General features: G+C 48.2%; 1 protein-coding gene across 1 annotated transcript in view; it reads left to right on the top strand.

Moving 5' to 3' along the window:
- TAFA2 (TAFA chemokine like family member 2) overlaps positions 1 to 20,845 on the top strand; it is a 1,054,087-nt gene that overhangs the window by 811,794 nt on the left and 221,448 nt on the right. Inside the window, exon 5 of the mRNA XM_069229068.1 lies at positions 6,703 to 6,855. Coding sequence (XP_069085169.1) covers positions 6,703 to 6,855 — 153 coding nt within the window. The remainder of the gene's footprint in view (positions 1 to 6,702; positions 6,856 to 20,845) is intronic.

Genomic DNA, 20,845 nt, shown 5'->3' with positions numbered 1-20,845 from the left:
ATATTGAGTGGCTTTTCCACCTTTATTAACTGAGCGTGCATATTTAATCAGTGGCTCCCTCGCAGCTCTGGGGAGAGCCGCTTCGCTTTTCCTTGGCTTTCCTTGCACGGCAGTGCACTCTTTTCCTGGTGTGTCAGGTCCCACCCAGACACCCCCACATCAGGTATTTTCGTTGTTGGGGAGTGGCTCAGGGAGCCCAACCCCCGGCTGCTCCCGCTGGCTTCCCGTAGGGCCAGCACACTCCATTGTTGCCACGTCAGTGGACCCTCTGCAGCTGTCTGCCCGCTCCTGTGGGCAGACTCCTCCAGTCTTACTGGTGGTCCACCCACTCCTGAAGGCAGACGAAAATGAGGTGACCACGCGAACAAGACACTCCGGCGTTCCTCCGACTCTTATTCTTCTGTCTCCCTGTTCGTGTGGGAAGACGTGCTTCTGGCAGCGGCCAGCCTGGCCACATGAGGAGTGTGGCGGCACTCCCCCCTCCTTCTTTGGTCCTCAGAGGCCACCAGGATGGGGTCTGGAGCCCCTCTCTCCCTCTTCAAGGGGATGCAACAGCATCCCCCAACTTGGCTTCATTGCGAGGCCCTGAAATGGGGCCCAGGGCCCCTTTCTCCATCTTCACCGGGAGCATGATGGGGCTCCCCGACTTTGGTTCTTTGTAGGGCTCTGGGATGGGGTTTGGGACCCCTCACCTCACCTTCGAGGGAATGCTACGGCACTCCTTCACTGCAGCATTTTTGTCCAGGATGCACAACGGTGATCTCTGGCTCCACTCTTCTTTCAGGGCAGCACACGGGCCCTGGTCCACCCTGCCGGGGAGCAACACTGGACTCAGCAGCAGAGCCCTATGCACTTTGCTGCTGGTCCTCCCTGAAGGTCAAAGGGGGCATACCTCAGGGATATCTCAGGCTCCCGTGGACCAATTTTACCAATCTTTGGCACATTTTGCTCCTGGTGGCAAGCCCTAGCCCTGGAGCATTTTCTTAGGTCTCCTGGCCTAGAAGCTTCTCAACTCTGTAGGGAGTTCCACTGTCTCCCTGCACCATCTGGGTGCCTTCTTTTCTTCTGGGCAGCGTGCTCTCCTTGCAACACAGCCCACTCTTTACCCCAACTAGTCCTTTGGGGTAAGGAAACCTGCTTACGTGATCCTTTGCTGTGCCCTTTGGGTCTGGAGTATTCAAAGGCAGAGTCCTTGCCCCAGTGGGCAGTCAGGGGGTTCTTCCTTCCAGTTGTCCATGAATCCCATCTTCAGTCCCAGTGTTCTGCAGAGAAGCACAGCCAAGAGAGAGAGCCCTCCACTGTACACAACCTTTTAAGTGGGGGCGGAAGTGTCCAGCAGGGCTGCACCTCTGACCTATCCTGGTGTGGCACATGAGGTCCCTTCTTTGCAGGCTACCTAAGTGCAGTTCTTGAGCTGTGCATGCCAGAAATTCTTCCCACATAGCCCTCACACAGGTGCACATGTGTGTGCACACATGATCACATTTAATTAGCCCTGGGCCTCCTACCCTTGCTAGATCACAGCAGCCTCTGCTTAACCAGGCGGCACCAGTGGTAAACATGTGCAGTCCATTTTACCATGAGTTTACTGTGGGTGAGTACCAAACTATGAGGCTCCCTCACAGTAAAAGGTAAAAAACCAGGTGATACAAAAGCAAACAATCAGTGCGGGGCAGATAGAACTGTCCTCTCACATTAACAAAGAGAGTGCAATTGTCTGGAGATTGGAAACCCAAAAACAAATCATAAAAATGTCATTCAGATATTAAAATTAAGATTATTATTAAGATGTTTGCTATAATGGCATATAAATGGACAGCAATTTCTTGATATTTGAAGTACTAATCCTCGGTCCATTGTGTGCATAATTTCACCTTTAAAATGACATGCATGCCAGTGATATGCAGCATTGCCAACTACTTAGAGGAATGATATTACTCCTAAATTGAATTGGACAGACTGTTTTTGAATTTTGAACATAGTTCCTTCAAGATATTGAGGACGGCTGTGGGAGCTGCTTGAGACTATTTAGCCTTCAGTAGCACAAGTGACCAACTGCTGAGAATTGCTGTGGGAGACTGAGGACACTGCAGTGACTTATTATTGTTACCTTCTTGATGGACAAGAAGTCTGTAGACTGTGACATTGGTCAATACTGTCACCTAGTGCAAGGATGTAACGTTGAGCGCTAAGGGACATGCAGTATATCTGGATGCCACACTTTTATTGCAAGATGAAGATTTTCATATGTAGCTCCAGCTCCCTCAGATCCCTCCTTGATGGGAGATGAATTTTCAGCATGGCACGTATTAGCATTAGGATTATTCTCCTTGTGCCGAGGCAAACAGAATATTAAAACAGTTTCTATTGTTACCCTCTTCTAGCTATAATTCTGAGGGTGATAAAGAAAACGAAATACATGATTAGGGAATACATGTGCTGTACAGATTTGTTGTGTTACAAGCACACATTCTTCCCTCTGCCTAAATGTTGGGGGTCGTACAAAGAAGCCATGAGCATCAATATGGCTGCAAATCAAGATCACTGGGTCATTTTCATTTTCCTATCCATCTTTCCAAAGATAGACTAAAGTTGATGTATTTCTGTTGACTGTTGCATTTACTGAAATGATCTTTGTGCAAGCATCAAGATCGCGTCCCATCAGGGACAACAGTCTCAATTTCAAATGAAAAACAAACCAATGAGCCCATTGGATTAGGCCATATTACAGCCTTGTTGCCTGCTGTCAAGGGTTTTGAAGGCCCTGACCCGAGTCTATTTGCCCTCTCACTAATCCCACTGATTCCAAAGCTTCTTTATATCCAAAGGCTAGGGACAGAGGTTTGGCTAATCACTCCTTTCTTAATGTGCCTTTCAGTGATGTCAGTAGCACAGGAGTGGGTTCTCATTATGTTTAAACTCCACTTGAGGTATCTGTCGTTCGAGTTAGGTACTGTCCTCTGGTTAAAATTGATGGCCTGGCACTTGAAGAACTAGATTCACAACAGTTGAGGTTTTAGAGAGCAGTTGCTTTGTGAGTTCGACAGTCATATATTCCCTCCATATTAAAGTGATGCAATCATCACGTGGCCTCTTCCAAAACTGATACTGTTTGAGGTCGCTAAGATCCAGGAATTGTGAATGGTACTAAGTATATCACTGCATCTGGAGTGTTTTAATAAGGGCCTTGCAGTTTCCAATTTGAGCTTTGATTTGACGCCAATTAGAACATTCATGGAGCCAATGGCTGGCTCATGAGATATGGACACCTATGCCTTACATCTTCTGAAAGGTACCTCTCTGTAGGTACCCGGTTCCTTTTGGGATCTTCTTCTAGTTCTTTGAATCAATTATTACTCTGATAAAACTCACAATACATGTCATCAAAGAAACATAATTTTTCTTAATGAAGAAAAAGCAGCTGTCACAGAAAACAAACAAAAAAAACGATTTCAGCAAAGAACCACAATACTACAGCTAACAGCATGAAGGACAGCAAAAAACGAAGTAATTTCAATAAAGAACGACACCACTAGAGCACACATAATATACATTGCCCATATTTAACATTTTTTAAAAACATATAAGACCGATAAACAACTGATGCTGAGTGTGGGTGTAACAAATAGTTGAAAGCTTCAGTACCAGTTGTGATATTATTTGTAATAAATAATGGGCATATGTGGCGACGTCTAACCTGTTACAGAACAAGACATGCGAACAAAACATATGAAGAGGAAACAGCCTAGTTTATTCTCTTTTAATCCAAAATATGGCTGCATCAATTTAAGGTTGGCATTGCCATATACAACTTCCTGCTATAATGATCCTTAGCAACACTTTCTGTCAGATTCAAAACTGGCCTTCACCGTGGCTCTTTCTATCGAGGCAAAGATTGGGGATGGGGAAGTTGCAAAGGATTCCCATTGGCAGAACTAATCTATTGATCACACTTGTGAGATTTCCTCTAGTTCGTAAATCTACACAGTCCATGTGAACTTTATCAGGGGGTCCCTCTAAAGAGTTTGTTTTTCAAGGTTTTGTTCTTTACTGTCATTAAGATAGTGAAACGTGTGGCTAAGTGAGGTACTGAGGTCTGTGTGTCCCATAGCTAGGAATTGCCCCATATATACTGATACTAATATACTAACGTAATAATAAGACTGGTTCCCAATTCCCAATCAGGTCATAATATTGAGGAGGGCAGGTACATTTCCCCTTTTATTCTGAATCCATCTTTGTGCAAAGAGCGGGTTCTGTAGTACCCTTCTCCGTGCAGCGCACCCAGACCAGACCAGTTGCTGTGCTCTAACAGGGATGGTTGGTGTGTTCCGTCAGTGGGTTTCTCCAGTTGGCCAAGGGGGAAGATACTGCTAAAGCACTGAGGTCAACCAGTTTGGCAGGAATGGCTGGTGTGTTCCTTTGGCGGTTCTCCCAAATGGGTTACAGGAGAGGATGTAGCTAAAGGGCTGTCTTCAGTCAGATTGGCTTAAACTAAAGAGGCGCCTGCGTGGGAGGTGTATCGTGGAGTAGGTTACGTGGCTCCAGAAGTAATGATGATCACTAGCAAATAATCAAATTATGTTACCTACCTTAGAAATGTGAAAGTTTGCATCTATTGTACATGATCTTCAACCTGTTTGTAAGGGCTTTAATTAACTTGGGTTTAATCTCTCTGTGAACATAATACAGAATATATAATGTCAATATTATTCGTTATACTTGTATATTTCACGATATGCCTTGGTCATTGAGGAATCATTATTTACAAGATTAAACACAGCACGGTTAAGTGAGGTTGTTGAAGTTCGTGACTGGAGTACAATACTGCATGCATGGAACGTTTGTCTGGCCTATGAAGCAACTCAAGTGCTCTGTATTGCAAACACCGCACTGTTAAGTGTTTGTCAAGGGCATACCAAGGTGGAACAAGATACATTTATCAAGCCTGCAGGAGACAAGGGTATTGGTGTCAGTCTGTAAGCCTTCAAACGTCGAGGACACGTTGTAAATACTGCTGATATGCGTTGTCGGAAGAAATCTCAGAGGCTACTGGCACTTTGGAGGGTGCATTTTACAACATTTTCTGCCTGTGTTAGGATTTGAGAGTACTCCCCCACGGAGAGAGTCGCTCTACCACACTCAAAGCGGTTCTGGTTGTCTGTGAAAACAAGTTTACTTCTATTTTTTTTTCAGTTAGAGCTTAGACATAAGTTTCCCTTTTTCACTACACTTTAATAGAGCGTGTTCACCTCCTATTCAGGTGACCTAGCACAGCAAACGTCGTTATGAATATTCATTTCCACTTCCGCTGCCCTATTCCATACAATGTCACACTAAGGAGGGGCAGCGATAGACATTGCAGGCCTGCAGACTGTTAACGGCCTGCTCTCTGCTTTCACAAGGCATACTTGCACTCCGGCTTCCTCCATAAGCACCTAGGGGCTGCTTGCACGTGCACAGGTATATAGCAGGGTGCAACAATGCCAGCAAAGAAATGGCGAACAGGGAATGCAGTGTTTGATGGAAGCTGGCATGTATCTGGGAATGTGAGTTAGTGATTTCTGAGCTAACAGTGAATAGTAGTGGTTAAAAGCAACATTTTAACCAAATACAGTGAAAAGATTAAAAGAGTAAGGGCCCAATTACGAATGAGGTGGTCCAACTGTCGGACCGCCAAGCCAACGGTTGGGAGGACACTGCTAAGCCAGCGGCCTCCCAACAACCATATTACGATGTGGGCCGGAAGACGGAGACAGTCTGGTGGCATTGGCTTTGTCTCTAAGGGAGAGCCGAGGCCAATGACACCACACTGCTGGTGCCTCCAACACTGTCGGAATGTGCACCGTTGCCATTGCAGACAGTGCGGATTCCAACTGTGCTGACAGGGGGGCCTCTGCACTGCCCACGACATGGGCATGGGTGGTGCAGGGGACCTCCCTGTGGGCCGTCTCTGCCTTTCTGCCGGCCTTTTCCTAGCGGTGTCCCCGCCATTAAAAGGCTGACGGAAAGGCAAGTTGTGATCAGCGCGGAGGTGCTGACATCAGTACTGCAGTGCTTGACCATGGCTTTCCGCACCGCCGCAACTGTGGGATCTCTGATCCTTGCAGTTGCTGCAGTCCTATGGTGGTCTGACCACCAGCATCAAAATCTGGTGGTCAGAAGGCCAAGGATGCTGCAGTGGGACAGCCACCTTAGGTACATCAGTGCTGGGACCACCATGTTCGTAATCTAGTCCTAAATGCCCACCTAAAGGCACCCTAATTGTTTAAGACATTTCGTTTTTCCCTCTGAGGGCACAGAGCTGTTTTGCTAAAACGACAGACCTCTATTAAGGTAAAAGAGAGAGGAACATGTGTGTAATCACATTCACAACAGTAATGAGGCATTTCCCGGAATCCTGCTGCAAACCCTGCATGCATAATTGTGGCTTTAAGCGCTCAACCACTCCTTGCAGATTCAGCAGTCATCAGCTTCGAGTCACATTGTAGTTCAGACCAGAATGTCCAAAATGTATTAATTTGTAAAGCTAGGCTGCCAATCAGCTCAGTCCATCGACTGAGGCATTATTTTATTTGTGGTTGCACGCAGGACTGATTCGGTCACAAATGCCATTGTACTTACTTTATTTATAATCATTTATGACTCCGTCGTTCCTGGAAATGAAGAGTTATTTTTTTCCTGATCTCTTTCCTTGCGCAGCTCACCATGTTAAAACGGGGACCTGCGAGGTGGTGGCCCTGCACCGATGCTGCAATAAGAACAAGATAGAAGAGAGGTCACAGACAGTGAAGTGCTCCTGTTTTCCAGGCCAGGTGGCAGGCACCACACGGGCCGCTCCTTCTTGCGTTGACGGTATGACACCTGCCTTTTATTACATTCACATGATCCTTCACTGGTCTTGTTACTGTTTAGTTTGTCTTTCTGACGCAAAGTTTGTTCCTACCTTCTATTAAATATTGATATTTTATACGGGCGCAAGGGTGGTAATATGCCAAGGTGCAGAGCACAACACAGGCCCCTGTAGCCCCTGTGGTGCAGTGAGGACACCAACCCTTCAGAAACCCCTCCACACCTCAGGAGGGGCCCATTTATCGCAAGCCTAATGAATATCTATGTGGCATTGGGGACTAAGGGGCCCCACTTCACATTCTGCAGGGGGGGCATCATTCTGCATTGCGTCACCGCCTAGGTGCATCCGGCAAACGAGTTGTTCTCAAGTACTGTTATCAGTTATACATGTACTGGAAGAAAACCAATTGTAGCTTCTTGTTTTTTAATAGGTATGCCGAACGTTTATGGCTTTACTGCTGTCTTCCACTTGTGACACAACATTTGTGCCATACAGTGGCTGCCACCGTTATTTTGTTTTTGTGGGTGCTGGTTGAGGCGCTGTTGTACTTCCCACGGATCACAATTTCTCTCCCCTCATCCGCGGGTTATAGCTCATCTCCTGAACCAACTCCCTAAGTGATCCCTTTTGTTGAGCATCCAAAAGCAGATCTGCAAGGCGTTCAGACACACAGGGGCCCGCTTCCGTATTTTGAATTTGCTTGGTGTTAGCATTGATAGTTAAGTCCGTCTTCTATGCCAAATTTAAAATCCACATATTTTACTCTTGGATCTGGTACCAGAATATTGTGGTCAGATTATAGTCGCCACATTGTAGTTGTTAAGAAAAAACATACACACAAAAGGATAATTTTTACAAACGATATTCAGGACACAGTACTGTTAGAAATGGGGTTTTTGGTTGGCAGTTAGGTTGCCCTCTGTCCAAGCAAGAACCCTCACTCTAGTCAGGGTAAGTCACACACAATCCAAAATCAGCCTGTGCTCACCCTCCGGTAGCTTGGCACGAGCAGTCAGGCTTAACTTAGAAGGCAATGTGTAAAGCATTTGTGCAATAAATCATACAACACCATAGTATAACACCACAAAAATACACCACACAGTGTTTAGAAAAATATAGAATATTTATCTGGGTAATTGTAGGTCAAAACGATCAAAGTTGCAATACGAATTTGTAAAGATATCACTGAAAAGTGATATTAAGAGTCTTTAAGTCTTTAAAAAGCAATAAAGTGTCTTTCAAGCACAGAGTACCTGGTTTCTGGTGGGAAATCTCCTCAGAGGGCCACAGGAGAAGAGATGCGTGGAAAAAGGGGTGTGTGCGTCGTTTTCCGCTCAGCACACACAGACTTGCGTCGTTCTTTTCCACGCGGGGAAGTCGGGCGTCGTTTTCCGGCGCGCAGACAGTCTCTTTTTGTGGATCGCGAGGATTACCAGATGTCCCGGGTCTGTGCGTGGATTCTCCTGCTTATTTTCCGGCTGCGCGTCGTTCTGCGGGGCTGTGCGTCGAAGTTTCGATCTCACGGTAGGCGTCGCGTCGATTTCTCCTTGGAAGTCGGGCGGCGTTGTCCTTGCGAGGCCGTGCGTCGAAATTTTGGTCTCACGGCAGGCGTCGCGTCGATTTCTCCTTGGAAGTCGGGCGGCGTTGTCCTTGCGAGGCCGTGCGTCAAAGTTTCGCACTCACGGTAGGCGTCGCGTCGATTTCTCCTTGGAAGTCGGGCGGCTTTGTCCTTGCGAGGTTGTGCGTCGAAGTCTCGATCGTCCCGAGGGCGTCGCGTTGATCAGCGTCGGGGTGCGGCGTTTTTCTCGCCGCGAAACAAGCTGTGCGTCGAAATTTTCGGCGCACGGAGTGTCCACGTGAAAGGAAGAAGTCTTTTTGGTCCTGAGACTTCAAGGAACAGGAGGCAAGCTCTATCCAAGCCCTTGGAGAGCACTTTCACAGCCAGACAAGAGTTCAGCAAGGCAGCAGGGCAACAGCAAGACAGCAGTCCTTTGGAGAAAGCAGACAGGTGAGTCCTTTGAGCAGCCAGGCAGTTCTTCTTGGCAGGATGTAGTTTCTGGTTCAGGTTTCTTCTCCAGCAAGTGTCTAGTGAGGTAGGGCAGAGGCCCTGTTTTATACTAAGTTGTGCCTTTGAAGTGGGGGTGATTTCAAAGAGTCTCTAAGAAATGCACCAAGTTCCCTTTCAGCTCAATCCTGTCTGCCAGAGTCCCAGTAGGGGGTGTGGCAGTCCTTTGTGTGAGGGCAGGCCCTCCACCCTCCCAGCCCAGGAAGACCCATTCAAAATGCAGATGTATGCAAGTGAGGCTGAGTACCCTGTGTTTGGGGTGTGTCTGAGTGAATGCACAAGGAGCTGTCAACTAAACCTAGCCAGACGTGGATTGAAGGGCACAACAAGTTTTTAGTGCAAAGAAATGCTCACTTTCTAAAAGTGGCATTTCTAGAATGGTAATATTAAATCCGACTTCACCAGTCAGCAGGACTTTATATTACCATTCTGGCCATACTAAATATGACCTTCCTGCTCCTTTCAGATCAGCAGCTGCCACTTCAACAGTGTATGAGGGCAGCCCCAATGTTAGCCTATGAAGGGAGCAGGCCTCACAGTAGTGTAAAAACGAATTTAGGAGTTTTACACTACTAGGACATATAACTACACAGGTACATGTCCTGCCTTTTACCTACACAGCACCCTGCTCTAGGGGTTACCTAGGGCACACATTAGGGATGACTTATATGTAGAAAAAGGGGAGTTCTAGGCTTGGCAAGTACTTTTAAATGCCAAGTCGAAGTGGCAGTGAAACTGCACACACAGGCCTTGCAATGGCAGGCCTGAGACAAGGTTAAGGGGCTACTGAGGTGGGTGGCACAACCAGTGCTGCAGGCCCACTAGTAGCATTTAATCTACATGCCCTAGGCACAGGTAGTGCACTCTACTAGGGACTTACAGGTAAATTAAATAGTCAATCATGGATAACCCAATCAATAGTACAATTTACACAGAGAGCATATGCACTTTAGCACTGGTTAGCAGTGGTAAAGTGCTCAGAGGTCAAAAGCCAACAACAACAGGTCAGAAAAAATAGGAGGAAGGAGGCAAAAAGTTTGGGGATGTCCCTGTCAAAAAGCCAGGTCCAACATGACCCCCCACCAGCCTAAAGCCAGGGGAGAACAATCACTATCCTGATGTACTTCCCTGTTTGAGGCGACAGAACAAGGACCCAGGCCCACAACAGCAGGGGCATGCTCCAGTTCTTCGCCTTCCTGACTCCAATGGGATCCCTCTGTCCATACTCTCAGGGCCCACTAAGCCCATCCATGGGGAACCTTTCTCCTTTCCTGCGGATCCCATCTGTGCAGCACCTAACCTTACTTTGCTCACAGATGTATCCCAGGAGCAGGATAGTACCCCCATGACCAACATAGTGGTGTTGCCCACTCTACCCCTGGGGTGTGACACTTGTCCCCTCCCCAGGGATAACTCTGTCCACCCGGACAGCAAGCCACAGTGATTACTGACAGCTGCCAGGGATGAGAGCCAGGCCCCAGGCCTCTCAAAGCTCTCCAACCACTGTGGCTGTGGAGAGTGGGGGGCGGTAGCCCCAGGTGCTGGGCACCCTTTAACCACTCTCCCCTCCACCAGGTCAGGGATGACAGCCTGAACCTGGTCCTCCCCTCTGGGGCTTTGTACCCTCCCTCCTGGAGCGGTACCCCCAGAGTCCAACATGGCCAGGGGGCTTACAGAAGTCGCCCTGTACCATTCCTCCACCAGTGCAGGGCTGTTAACCTGCCACTGGCCCTCCAACCTGGGGTCTGTACCTTCAGGTTGGACTAGGGCCCGGGGTGAGGCTTCCCTCCCCCTGCCCTCCCTTCTGGGGTCCAGCACCCTCCAACTAGGAGTGGCCTCCTCAGAAGACAACATGGTAGGGGCACTGTTATCAGTAGCCCCTCCCTCCAGGTCCGGGGGGACACCCTGAACCTGGTCTTCCAGCCCAGGGTCTGTACCCTCAGACTGGATCACCGCCTGGCAAACCAGGACTTCCTGGGAGGCACACCTACCCCCCTCCAGGTCAGAGTTTAACCTCTGCACCTGCCCATTCAACTCAGAGTCACCACCCTGAAGTTGAACAATGCCTGGCACGCCAGGACTTCCTGGAGGGCACACTGACCCTCCACCAGGTCAGAGTTTAACCTCTGCACCTGACCATTCAACTCAGAGTCACCACCCTGAAGTTGAACAATTGCCTGGCGCACCAGGACTTTCTGGGAGGCACACCTACCTCCCACCAGGTCAGAGTTTAACCTCTGAGCCTGGTTCTCCAACCCAGGGTCACCACCCTGAGGTTGGGCAATTGCCTGGCACGCCAGGACTTTCTGGGGGGCACACCTACCCCCCACCAGGTCAGAGTTTAACCTCTGAACCTGGTCATCCAACCCAGAGTCAACACCCTGAGGTTGGACAATTGCCTGGCACAGTAGGGCTTCTTGGGAGGCACACCTACCTCCCACCAGGTCAGAGTTTAACCTCTGAACCTGGGTATCCAACCCAGAGTCAGCACTCTGAAGTTGAACAATTGCCTGGCGCACCAGGACTTTCTGGGAGGCACACCTACCTCCCACCAGGTCAGAGTTTAACCTCTGAGCCTGGTTCCCCAACCCAGGGTCACCACCCTGAGGTTGGGCAATTGCCTGGCACGCCAGGACTTTCTGGGGGGCACACCTACCCCCCACCAGGTCAGAGTTTAACCTCTGAACCTGGTCATCCAACCCAGAGTCAACACCCTGAGGTTGGACAATTGCCTGGCACAGCAGGGCTTCTTGGGAGGCACACCTGCCTCCCACCAGGTCAGAGTTTAACCTCTGAACCTGGGTATCCAACCCAGAGTCAGCACTCTGAGGTTGAACAATTGCCTGGCACGCCAGGCCTTTCTGGAGGGCACACTGACCCTCCACCAGGTCAGAGTTTAACCTCTGAACTGGGCCATTCAACTCAGAGTTACCACCCTGAAGTTGAACAATTGCCTGGCGCACCAGGACTTTCTGGGAGGCACACCTACCTCCCACCAGGTCAGAGTTTAACCTCTGAGCCTGATTCCCCAACCCAGGGTCACCACCCTGAGGTTGGGCAATTGCCTGGCACGCCAGGACTTTCTGGGGGGCACACCTACCCCCCACCAGGTCAGAGGTTAACCTCTGAACCTGGATATCCAACCCAGAGTCACCACCCTGAGGTTGAACCATTGCCTGGCAGGCCAGGACTTTCAGGGAGGCACACCTACCTCCCACCAGGTCAGAGTTTAACCTCTGAGCCTGGTTCTCCAACCCAGGGTCACCACCCTGAGGTTGAACCATTGCCTGGTATACCAGGACTTTCTGGGGGGCACACCTACCCCCCACCAGGTCAGAGTTTGACCTCTGAACCGGGTTAGCCAACCCAGAGTCACCACCCTGAGGTTGGGCAATTGCCTGGCACCCCAGGACTTTCTGGGAGGCACACCTACCTCCCACCAGGTCAGAGTTTAACCTCTGAACCTGGCCATCCAACCCAGAGTCGACACCCTGAGGTTGGACAACTGCCTGGCACGCCAGGACTTTCTGGGGGGCACACCTACCCCCCACCAGGTCAGAGTTTGACCTCTTCACCTGGTAAGCCAACCCAGAGTCACCACCCTGAGGTTGAGCCATTGCCTGGCATTCCAGGACTTTCTGGGGGGCACATCTACCCCCCACCAGGTCAAAGTTTAACCTCTGAACCCGGTTATCCAACCCAGAGTCACCACCCTGAGGTTGAATCTTTGCCTGGCATGCCAGGACTTCCTGGGGGGCACTCTCACCCCCCACAAGGGACACGCCGTCCCCAAGGGCCACACAAGAGTCTGGTTGGCGCAGGTCTCCCGACCTCTGCCCATCCGGCAGAGTCTGGGTTTCCCCCAAACCAGAAACGGTCTCACCTGGGTCATTCCTGGGGGGCTCTGCTCTCAGAGCTGACCCCTGACTTTCAAGATCCTCCACTGGGGTCTGCCACCCCCTCTCAACCCTATGTCTGGACTTCTGCACCCCCTCACTAGGAGTGGTACTGCCAGACACCAGAACTGTTGGGATGCTGTCTACAGTCATCCCCCCAAGTTCTTCTGACACTGCGGGGCTTCCCTCAAAAGGTGGCCCTACGGTACAGGTTAGGCTCTGAGACCTACCTGGGACACTACAATCCTCTCCCACCTCACTTGGTCGGAAACCACCTAGACCACTCCCTTCAGGAGCACCCCCAAATGCCTCTTCAGACTCTCTGGTACTCACCCAAAAGTCTGCTTCCACTGTAAGTTCCCTGGGGTCAGAGAACTCACACTCCACCTGGTGTTGGCGTAGCTCTGGAAAATAAGGACCATACATATGCTCTCCAGCAATTACATCACTCTGCCCTTCACATGTATTAACCACAGTACCCTTCACCCAACCACCTAGTAACTCAGCCTTGGAAAAGCACTCTACATCACCCTCTTGAGACTGGTGAGACAGTTTCTGTCTGTCCCTGACACTCAACCCAAACTCTTCTGGGATGTCTCTACACTCTATATCCAGGACGTCCACCAGGGGGGAACCCTTTTCTCTGTCACTCTCTGCTAGAGTCAGTAAAGTGTCCCTCCCCCCAGTAGGAATATGACTCCCTGTGCCAGTTCCCCAATCCTTCTCAGGGACCCTGTGCATAACGGGAACTACCTCATACCCTTGAACTGCCTGGGGTGTGTCAACTCCCTTCTTCAAGTTGGGCACCACATCTCTGGGCTTGTGCCCTTCTTCAGCAGTACTAGATGCAAGATTTTTGCTGCCACCATCTGAACTGGACTCAGCCCTTCCGGCCTCCAGTTTCAGCTCTTTACAGCTCAGCTCTTGAGCTGCAATCTTTTCTTCTTCCAGGGCTAAGAGACTTGCTGCCTCAGCCCTTTCAATAAACTCATCTAGCTCTTCCATCCACCGTGCTTGAGCCATGAGCCATTCCTTTTTCACTGGGTCTCTTTCCTCATCTGAGTCGTCCTCCTCCTCCTCTGAGGGGTACTTAGTCATTTGGTTTCTTGCTGCCTCTCTCTCTGCCCATCTGTCTTCCTCCCAGACTATGTAGGCATGTAGCATCTCTGCTTTAGTAGATTTCTTTGCTACAGTAAGGCCACATTCTCTGCAAAGCTTCCTTAGGTCCGCCTTAGTGAGGTGGTCAGTAGGCAAAAAGAATAAGTAGGTAAGCGATCCCATTCTGATAGGATCTTACCAGCAAAAACCAAAATCCAAAGTCCAAAATATCAATAGTATATCCAGGAGGACATCAGAGACCAAAAGTCAAAAAAGAGATAAAAAATCAAGTTGACCTTCAACTGTGGGTAGGTAGTGAAATACTTAGCTACTGTATGTCACTGCACAAACACAAGTCCTATCCTCACCGCTGATCACCAATGTTAGAAATGGGGTTTTTGGTTGGCAGTTAGGTTGCCCTCTGTCCAAGCAAGAACCCTCACTCTAGTCAGGGTAAGTCACACACAATCCAAAATCAGCCTGTGCTCACCCTCCGGTAGCTTGGCACGAGCAGTCAGGCTTAACTTAGAAGGCAATGTGTAAAGCATTTGTGCAATAAATCATACAACACCATAGTATAACACCACAAAAATACACCACACAGTGTTTAGAAAAATATAGAATATTTATCTGGGTAATTGTAGGTCAAAACGATCAAAGTTGCAATACGAATTTGTAAAGATATCACTGAAAAGTGATATTAAGAGTCTTTAAGTCTTTAAAAAGCAATAAAGTGTCTTTCAAGCACAGAGTACCTGGTTTCTGGTGGGAAATCTCCTCAGAGGGCCACAGGAGAAGAGATGCGTGGAAAAAGGGGTGTGTGCGTCGTTTTCCGCTCAGCACACACAGACTTGCGTCGTTCTTTTCCACGCGGGGAAGTCGGGCGTCGTTTTCCGGCGCGCAGACAGTCTCTTTTTGTGGATCGCGAGGATTACCAGATGTCCCGGGTCTGTGCGTGGATTCTCCTGCTTATTTTCCGGCTGCGCGTCGTTCTGCGGGGCTGTGCGTCGAAGTTTCGATCTCACGGTAGGCGTCGCGTCGATTTCTCCTTGGAAGTCGGGCGGCGTTGTCCTTGCGAGGCCGTGCGTCGAAATTTTGGTCTCACGGCAGGCGTCGCGTCGATTTCTCCTTGGAAGTCGGGCGGCGTTGTCCTTGCGAGGCCGTGCGTCAAAGTTTCGCACTCACGGTAGGCGTCGCGTCGATTTCTCCTTGGAAGTCGGGCGGCTTTGTCCTTGCGAGGTTGTGCGTCGAAGTCTCGATCGTCCCGAGGGCGTCGCGTTGATCAGCGTCGGGGTGCGGCGTTTTTCTCGCCGCGAAACAAGCTGTGCGTCGAAATTTTCGGCGCACGGAGTGTCCACGTGAAAGGAAGAAGTCTTTTTGGTCCTGAGACTTCAAGGAACAGGAGGCAAGCTCTATCCAAGCCCTTGGAGAGCACTTTCACAGCCAGACAAGAGTTCAGCAAGGCAGCAGGGCAACAGCAAGACAGCAGTCCTTTGGAGAAAGCAGACAGGTGAGTCCTTTGAGCAGCCAGGCAGTTCTTCTTGGCAGGATGTAGTTTCTGGTTCAGGTTTCTTCTCCAGCAAGTGTCTAGTGAGGTAGGGCAGAGGCCCTGTTTTATACTAAGTTGTGCCTTTGAAGTGGGGGTGATTTCAAAGAGTCTCTAAGAAATGCACCAAGTTCCCTTTCAGCTCAATCCTGTCTGCCAGAGTCCCAGTAGGGGGTGTGGCAGTCCTTTGTGTGAGGGCAGGCCCTCCACCCTCCCAGCCCAGGAAGACCCATTCAAAATGCAGATGTATGCAAGTGAGGCTGAGTACCCTGTGTTTGGGGTGTGTCTGAGTGAATGCACAAGGAGCTGTCAACTAAACCTAGCCAGACGTGGATTGAAGGGCACAACAAGTTTTTAGTGCAAAGAAATGCTCACTTTCTAAAAGTGGCATTTCTAGAATGGTAATATTAAATCCGACTTCACCAGTCAGCAGGACTTTATATTACCATTCTGGCCATACTAAATATGACCTTCCTGCTCCTTTCAGATCAGCAGCTGCCACTTCAACAGTGTATGAGGGCAGCCCCAATGTTAGCCTATGAAGGGAGCAGGCCTCACAGTAGTGTAAAAACGAATTTAGGAGTTTTACACTACTAGGACATATAACTACACAGGTACATGTCCTGCCTTTTACCTACACAGCACCCTGCTCTAGGGGTTACCTAGGGCACACATTAGGGATGACTTATATGTAGAAAAAGGGGAGTTCTAGGCTTGGCAAGTACTTTTAAATGCCAAGTCGAAGTGGCAGTGAAACTGCACACACAGGCCTTGCAATGGCAGGCCTGAGACAAGGTTAAGGGGCTACTGAGGTGGGTGGCACAACCAGTGCTGCAGGCCCACTAGTAGCATTTAATCTACATGCCCTAGGCACAGGTAGTGCACTCTACTAGGGACTTACAGGTAAATTAAATAGTCAATCATGGATAACCCAATCAATAGTACAATTTACACAGAGAGCATATGCACTTTAGCACTGGTTAGCAGTGGTAAAGTGCTCAGAGGTCAAAAGCCAACAACAACAGGTCAGAAAAAATAGGAGGAAGGAGGCAAAAAGTTTGGGGATGTCCCTGTCAAAAAGCCAGGTCCAACAAGTACTATTTATGTAAGACACTATTGTAGATTATGAAAGAGTGACATGCTCCGTATTATTCCCACTCCTTTTAAAAGTGTGGTCCACAATATGTTTATTGTATCTTCAAAAAATTAGCAAAGCGTCCCATTAGGGAACATGCAAGTGGAAGAGTGGCTGCTCTGAGTAGATTCCAATAACATACACATTCTAATAATATATGTTATTCAGAAAATCAGAATTTTTGGAATGCTGCCAGTATTTACTGTCACCTGCCCTGCTACTTGTTAATAGCCATTTCCATTGTCACAGGCCCATAAATGCTGGACATACGAAATAACTTTGGTTAATACCCGCTGAAACGTTTCTAATGAGACCCTTAACTGTGAGGCAGCATTAACCAGAAGATTGTGCCCTGTGCAAAGGTGCACCACTGTTAACGACCTCAGCAGAGCGCAAAACACGTCATTAGCATTTTGCCTAATATCATATCAGTACTTTTGTTTAACTTTCTAATAATGGGGCTATTTTTTTCTGCTATTACCAGTGCTAGAGCAATGTTTCATGTTGTGCATTGTTTGGCAATTCCCACTGTAATTTTTATTCGAGGGGCTATCTTTGTAAGGCAGGGAAAGCATTCAGCAACCCATTTTCTTGGTGATAAAAACTTCTTGGCAGAAAAGAAATGTCAATGTGTGCTTCTGGTTGCTTTATGTTTTTCTTACCTGTATGATCTGTTAATAACGTCTATTGTGATGGGGTAGCCTGATATTAATGGTTCGTTTGTGAAAATTCATTGCACCTTCAATCCTTCCAAGGGTAATGCAATGAGGGTAATCTTTTGGATAAAAGTAACATCTGATATCAGCACAATGGCAAGCATAATTGAGTAGTGTTCACTACATAAAATGTTTAGATATTTGTGCATGCTGGCTCCTCCTAAAATATTATTTTACGAATTAGGGTGCTTTGTATGTTATTTAATTTTTAGAATTACCAATTTCCGTTTATGTTATTGCATGCTGTGTCACTTATAACTTCTATGTCTAATTGTTTTCAATGTTGGCATCAGAATTTCTGTTTACTTAATTCCTTATTGTTAGAAATTGGGTCTCTAGGTGGCATCAATATACACCCTGTCCAGGTAGGGACCACCAATCTTAGTTAGGGTAAGTCAGTTACACTCCCTAAATTAACCTGTGCTCACCCTCTGGCAGCTTGAGACACAGCAGTCAGGCTTCACGTAAGAGGCAATGTGTACAGTATGTGTGCACTACAGTAATTACAACAACACAGTGAAAACACCACAACAATAATCCACACCAGTTCTCCAACTGTTTAAGAAAATAGAGAATATTTATCTGAATAAATATGACCAAAATGACAAAAATCAAATAAATACTGATCAAGATATAGATATGTTAAAGATGTAGACTATTGCAGTGTTAGAAGAGCCTGTGTGCTTTTAATAAGGTATTTATAGCCCCACTGCTGGTTTGGTAAAGCTCTCAAGAGTAGAGCGGTCCCCAAGCAGTGATTTTAGGAAGTCTTTCTGTGTTTGATACAGTGACTGCGAGAAGCACAGCACAGCTGGCAGGGACTTTCCGGGCCAATTCACAACCAAAAGGTACCTTAATCTGAGGCAACAACTCTGGGTCAAGTCTCTTGCGGTGCTGACTTCCAGCCAGGGCTGCCGCGGCAGCAGTGTGGTTGCAGAGTCGTGCTGTTCAGCTGAGGGTGACTGTGGCTCTAGTCATGTCACTGTTCCTGCTGTTCTTGTTTGTCCAAGCAATGGGTAGGGGAGGGGATGTGGTGCTCGGGAGAGACATGCTGGGCTGGATCCTCACTCTGCTCAGTGTAGTCAGTGCTTTGGCTTGTCAGCACTCTGCCGTCACTTGAGGAAAGCGTGGGACAGCCTCTGGAGCAGAGAAGCCCTGAACGCCACACTCCTCTGTAGTTTGGGAAGGAGCCAGCATGGGTTTAGGTACAAGGAGTGACGAACTCCGCTGGTAGACCAGTTAGAACCGGCTGCCCTTGGGAATGAAGATCTGATCGATGCAGGGCACAGCTGCTGGACTTATCAATTGCAGAGCCTCGCAGTGGCACAGATGTTGGTGAAGTCTTTGATGACCCTGAGACTTCATGAACTGGGGGCAAGCTAACAAGTCCTTGGAGTTGCTTAAATTCCTTCTTGAGGTTCTAAAGATAAGTTCCGGTCTTTCTCACTTCAAGAGGCAGCAGGCCAGCACAGCAGAGCAAAGTGCAAAGTGTCAGCCCCCCCTGGCAGCACAGCAATCAGCAGGCAGCAGGCCAACAGAGCAGAGCAATTAGCAAAGTGGCAGTCTGGCCTGGCAGCGCAGCTCCTTTTGTTAGCAGAGCCTCCTCAGGACCCAAAAGTGAACTGATTTGGTGGGGTTTAGGGTCCAGTAGTTATACCCAAATGTGTCTTTGAAGTGGGGGAGACTTCAAAGAGGCCTTTGAAGATTACAAGGTCCCTTCCCTTTCTTCCCTGGCTCCAGACAGTCTACAGGGGGGTATGCAGACCTTTGTGGGAGGAGAGGCACAGCCCTCTTCAGGTGTAGGTGTTAGCTACTCACTCTTGTCTAGCCCAGGAAAACCCATCAGCCAGGTGTTGGGCCATAAGGATGCAAATGTCACACCCAAGCTCCCTTTGTGTGAGACTCTCTAAAGGGAATGCACAAAACCCAGCTGTCATCTACCCCCAGATGGTTATTCTGAGACAGGCAGAGGCACAGAATTGTTAAAGTAAGAAAATGCCAACATTCTAAAGCAGCATTTTCAGACTTACAATTTAAAATCTGACTTCACCATAAGTTGTGATTTAAAATTGCAAGTCCGGAGACACCAAACTCCATATTACTATCTGTTAGAAATGGACCTTTTTGCAGGGTTATCCCCAATTCTTTTTTTGCCTCTGACCTCCTGTTCTTGACTGTGAGCTGCATTAAATTTTTGCTGCTTCGAGGACTCTGGACACTTTACCACTGCTGACCACCGATAAAGTGCAAGTGCTCCCTGTGTAAATTGTATTGGTGAATGGTGATCAATGATTGGCATTTGATTTACTAGTAAGTCCTTAGTAAAGTGCAGTAGGTTTGCCCATGACCTGTAAATCAAATGCTACTTAGTGGCCCTACAGCGCTGATTGTGCCATCCACATGAGTAGCTCTGTAAACATGTCTGTTTGGGCAGTTTCGACCTGGCAAGTGCACCCAATGGCCTGGCCCAAACCTTCCCTTTTACTACATGTAGGTTATCCCTAAGGTAGGTCCAAGGCAGCCCGAGGGGCAGGGTACAGTGTAGTTAAAAGGTAGGACATGTACTGATGTGTTTTACATGAATACTGCTAAATTTGTTTTTCACTATTGCAAGGCCCTATCTCTCCCATTGGTTAGCATGGGAATTGTCGTGAAATATCTTTCAAGTGTAATGCCCAATTGAGAGCAGATAGAAATATGGAGTTTGGGGTCTCTGAACTCACAATTTAAATTAATTAAGATACATATTTTGGTGAAGTTAGTTTTTAATTTGTAAGTTTGAAAATGCCACTTTTAAAATGTGGGCATTTTCTTGCTTAACCATTCTGTGGCTCTGCCTATCTGTGGAATACATGTCTGGGTCAGGATGACAGTTGGGCTGTTTGTGAATTCACTCTAGACAGCCCACAAAGGGAGCTGTGGTGTGCATTGCGTATCCTAATGGGGCTTCCTGGGATAGGGTGGTGGGAGGAGCTGACACTTGTACCTGAATAGGGATTTGCCTGTCCATACACAAAGCAGTCTCCAACCCACTGGAGTATGTCTGGGGCCAGGGCAGGAAAGGCAGGGTCTTGTGCACAACAAATTCTTTCCTTTGAAGTTTGCCCACTTCAAAGAAAGAACTAGGTATAAATACTGGACCTCTGACCCTACAAAGTTAGAATCCTTCTCAACTGAGGATATTCTGCCAGAAAGAAGAGCTAGATGCTGTAGGAGGGACTTCCACTCTGCCTGTCACTTTGCCCTGCTGGCCTGCTGCTTACTGCTTCTGTCCTGGGAGTGAAAGGACTGGGCTTGGTTTTTACATCCTGCTACCAAAGATTCTCAAAGGTCTTGGACTGATCTTGCCTCCTGTTAAGAAGTCTCAGGGACATCAAAGACTTCATCTGTCATCTCCTGGGTTCTCTGGCTGAGAGTCCTGATATGCCAAGTGGTGCCAAATCCAGTTCCTCTGCCCTTGGGAGTGATTTATGGGCCAACCAAGAAGAAACCAAGTACATCGACTCCAGAATGATTTTGGAACAAGTGCCCCTGTC

Source organism: Pleurodeles waltl, chromosome 4_1 (genome assembly GCF_031143425.1).
Source record: "Pleurodeles waltl isolate 20211129_DDA chromosome 4_1, aPleWal1.hap1.20221129, whole genome shotgun sequence".
In the NCBI taxonomy this organism is placed as follows: domain Eukaryota; kingdom Metazoa; phylum Chordata; class Amphibia; order Caudata; family Salamandridae; genus Pleurodeles; species Pleurodeles waltl.
The sequence above is the reverse complement of the archived record's forward strand: the minus strand, read 5'-3'. Positions and strand labels throughout refer to the sequence as shown.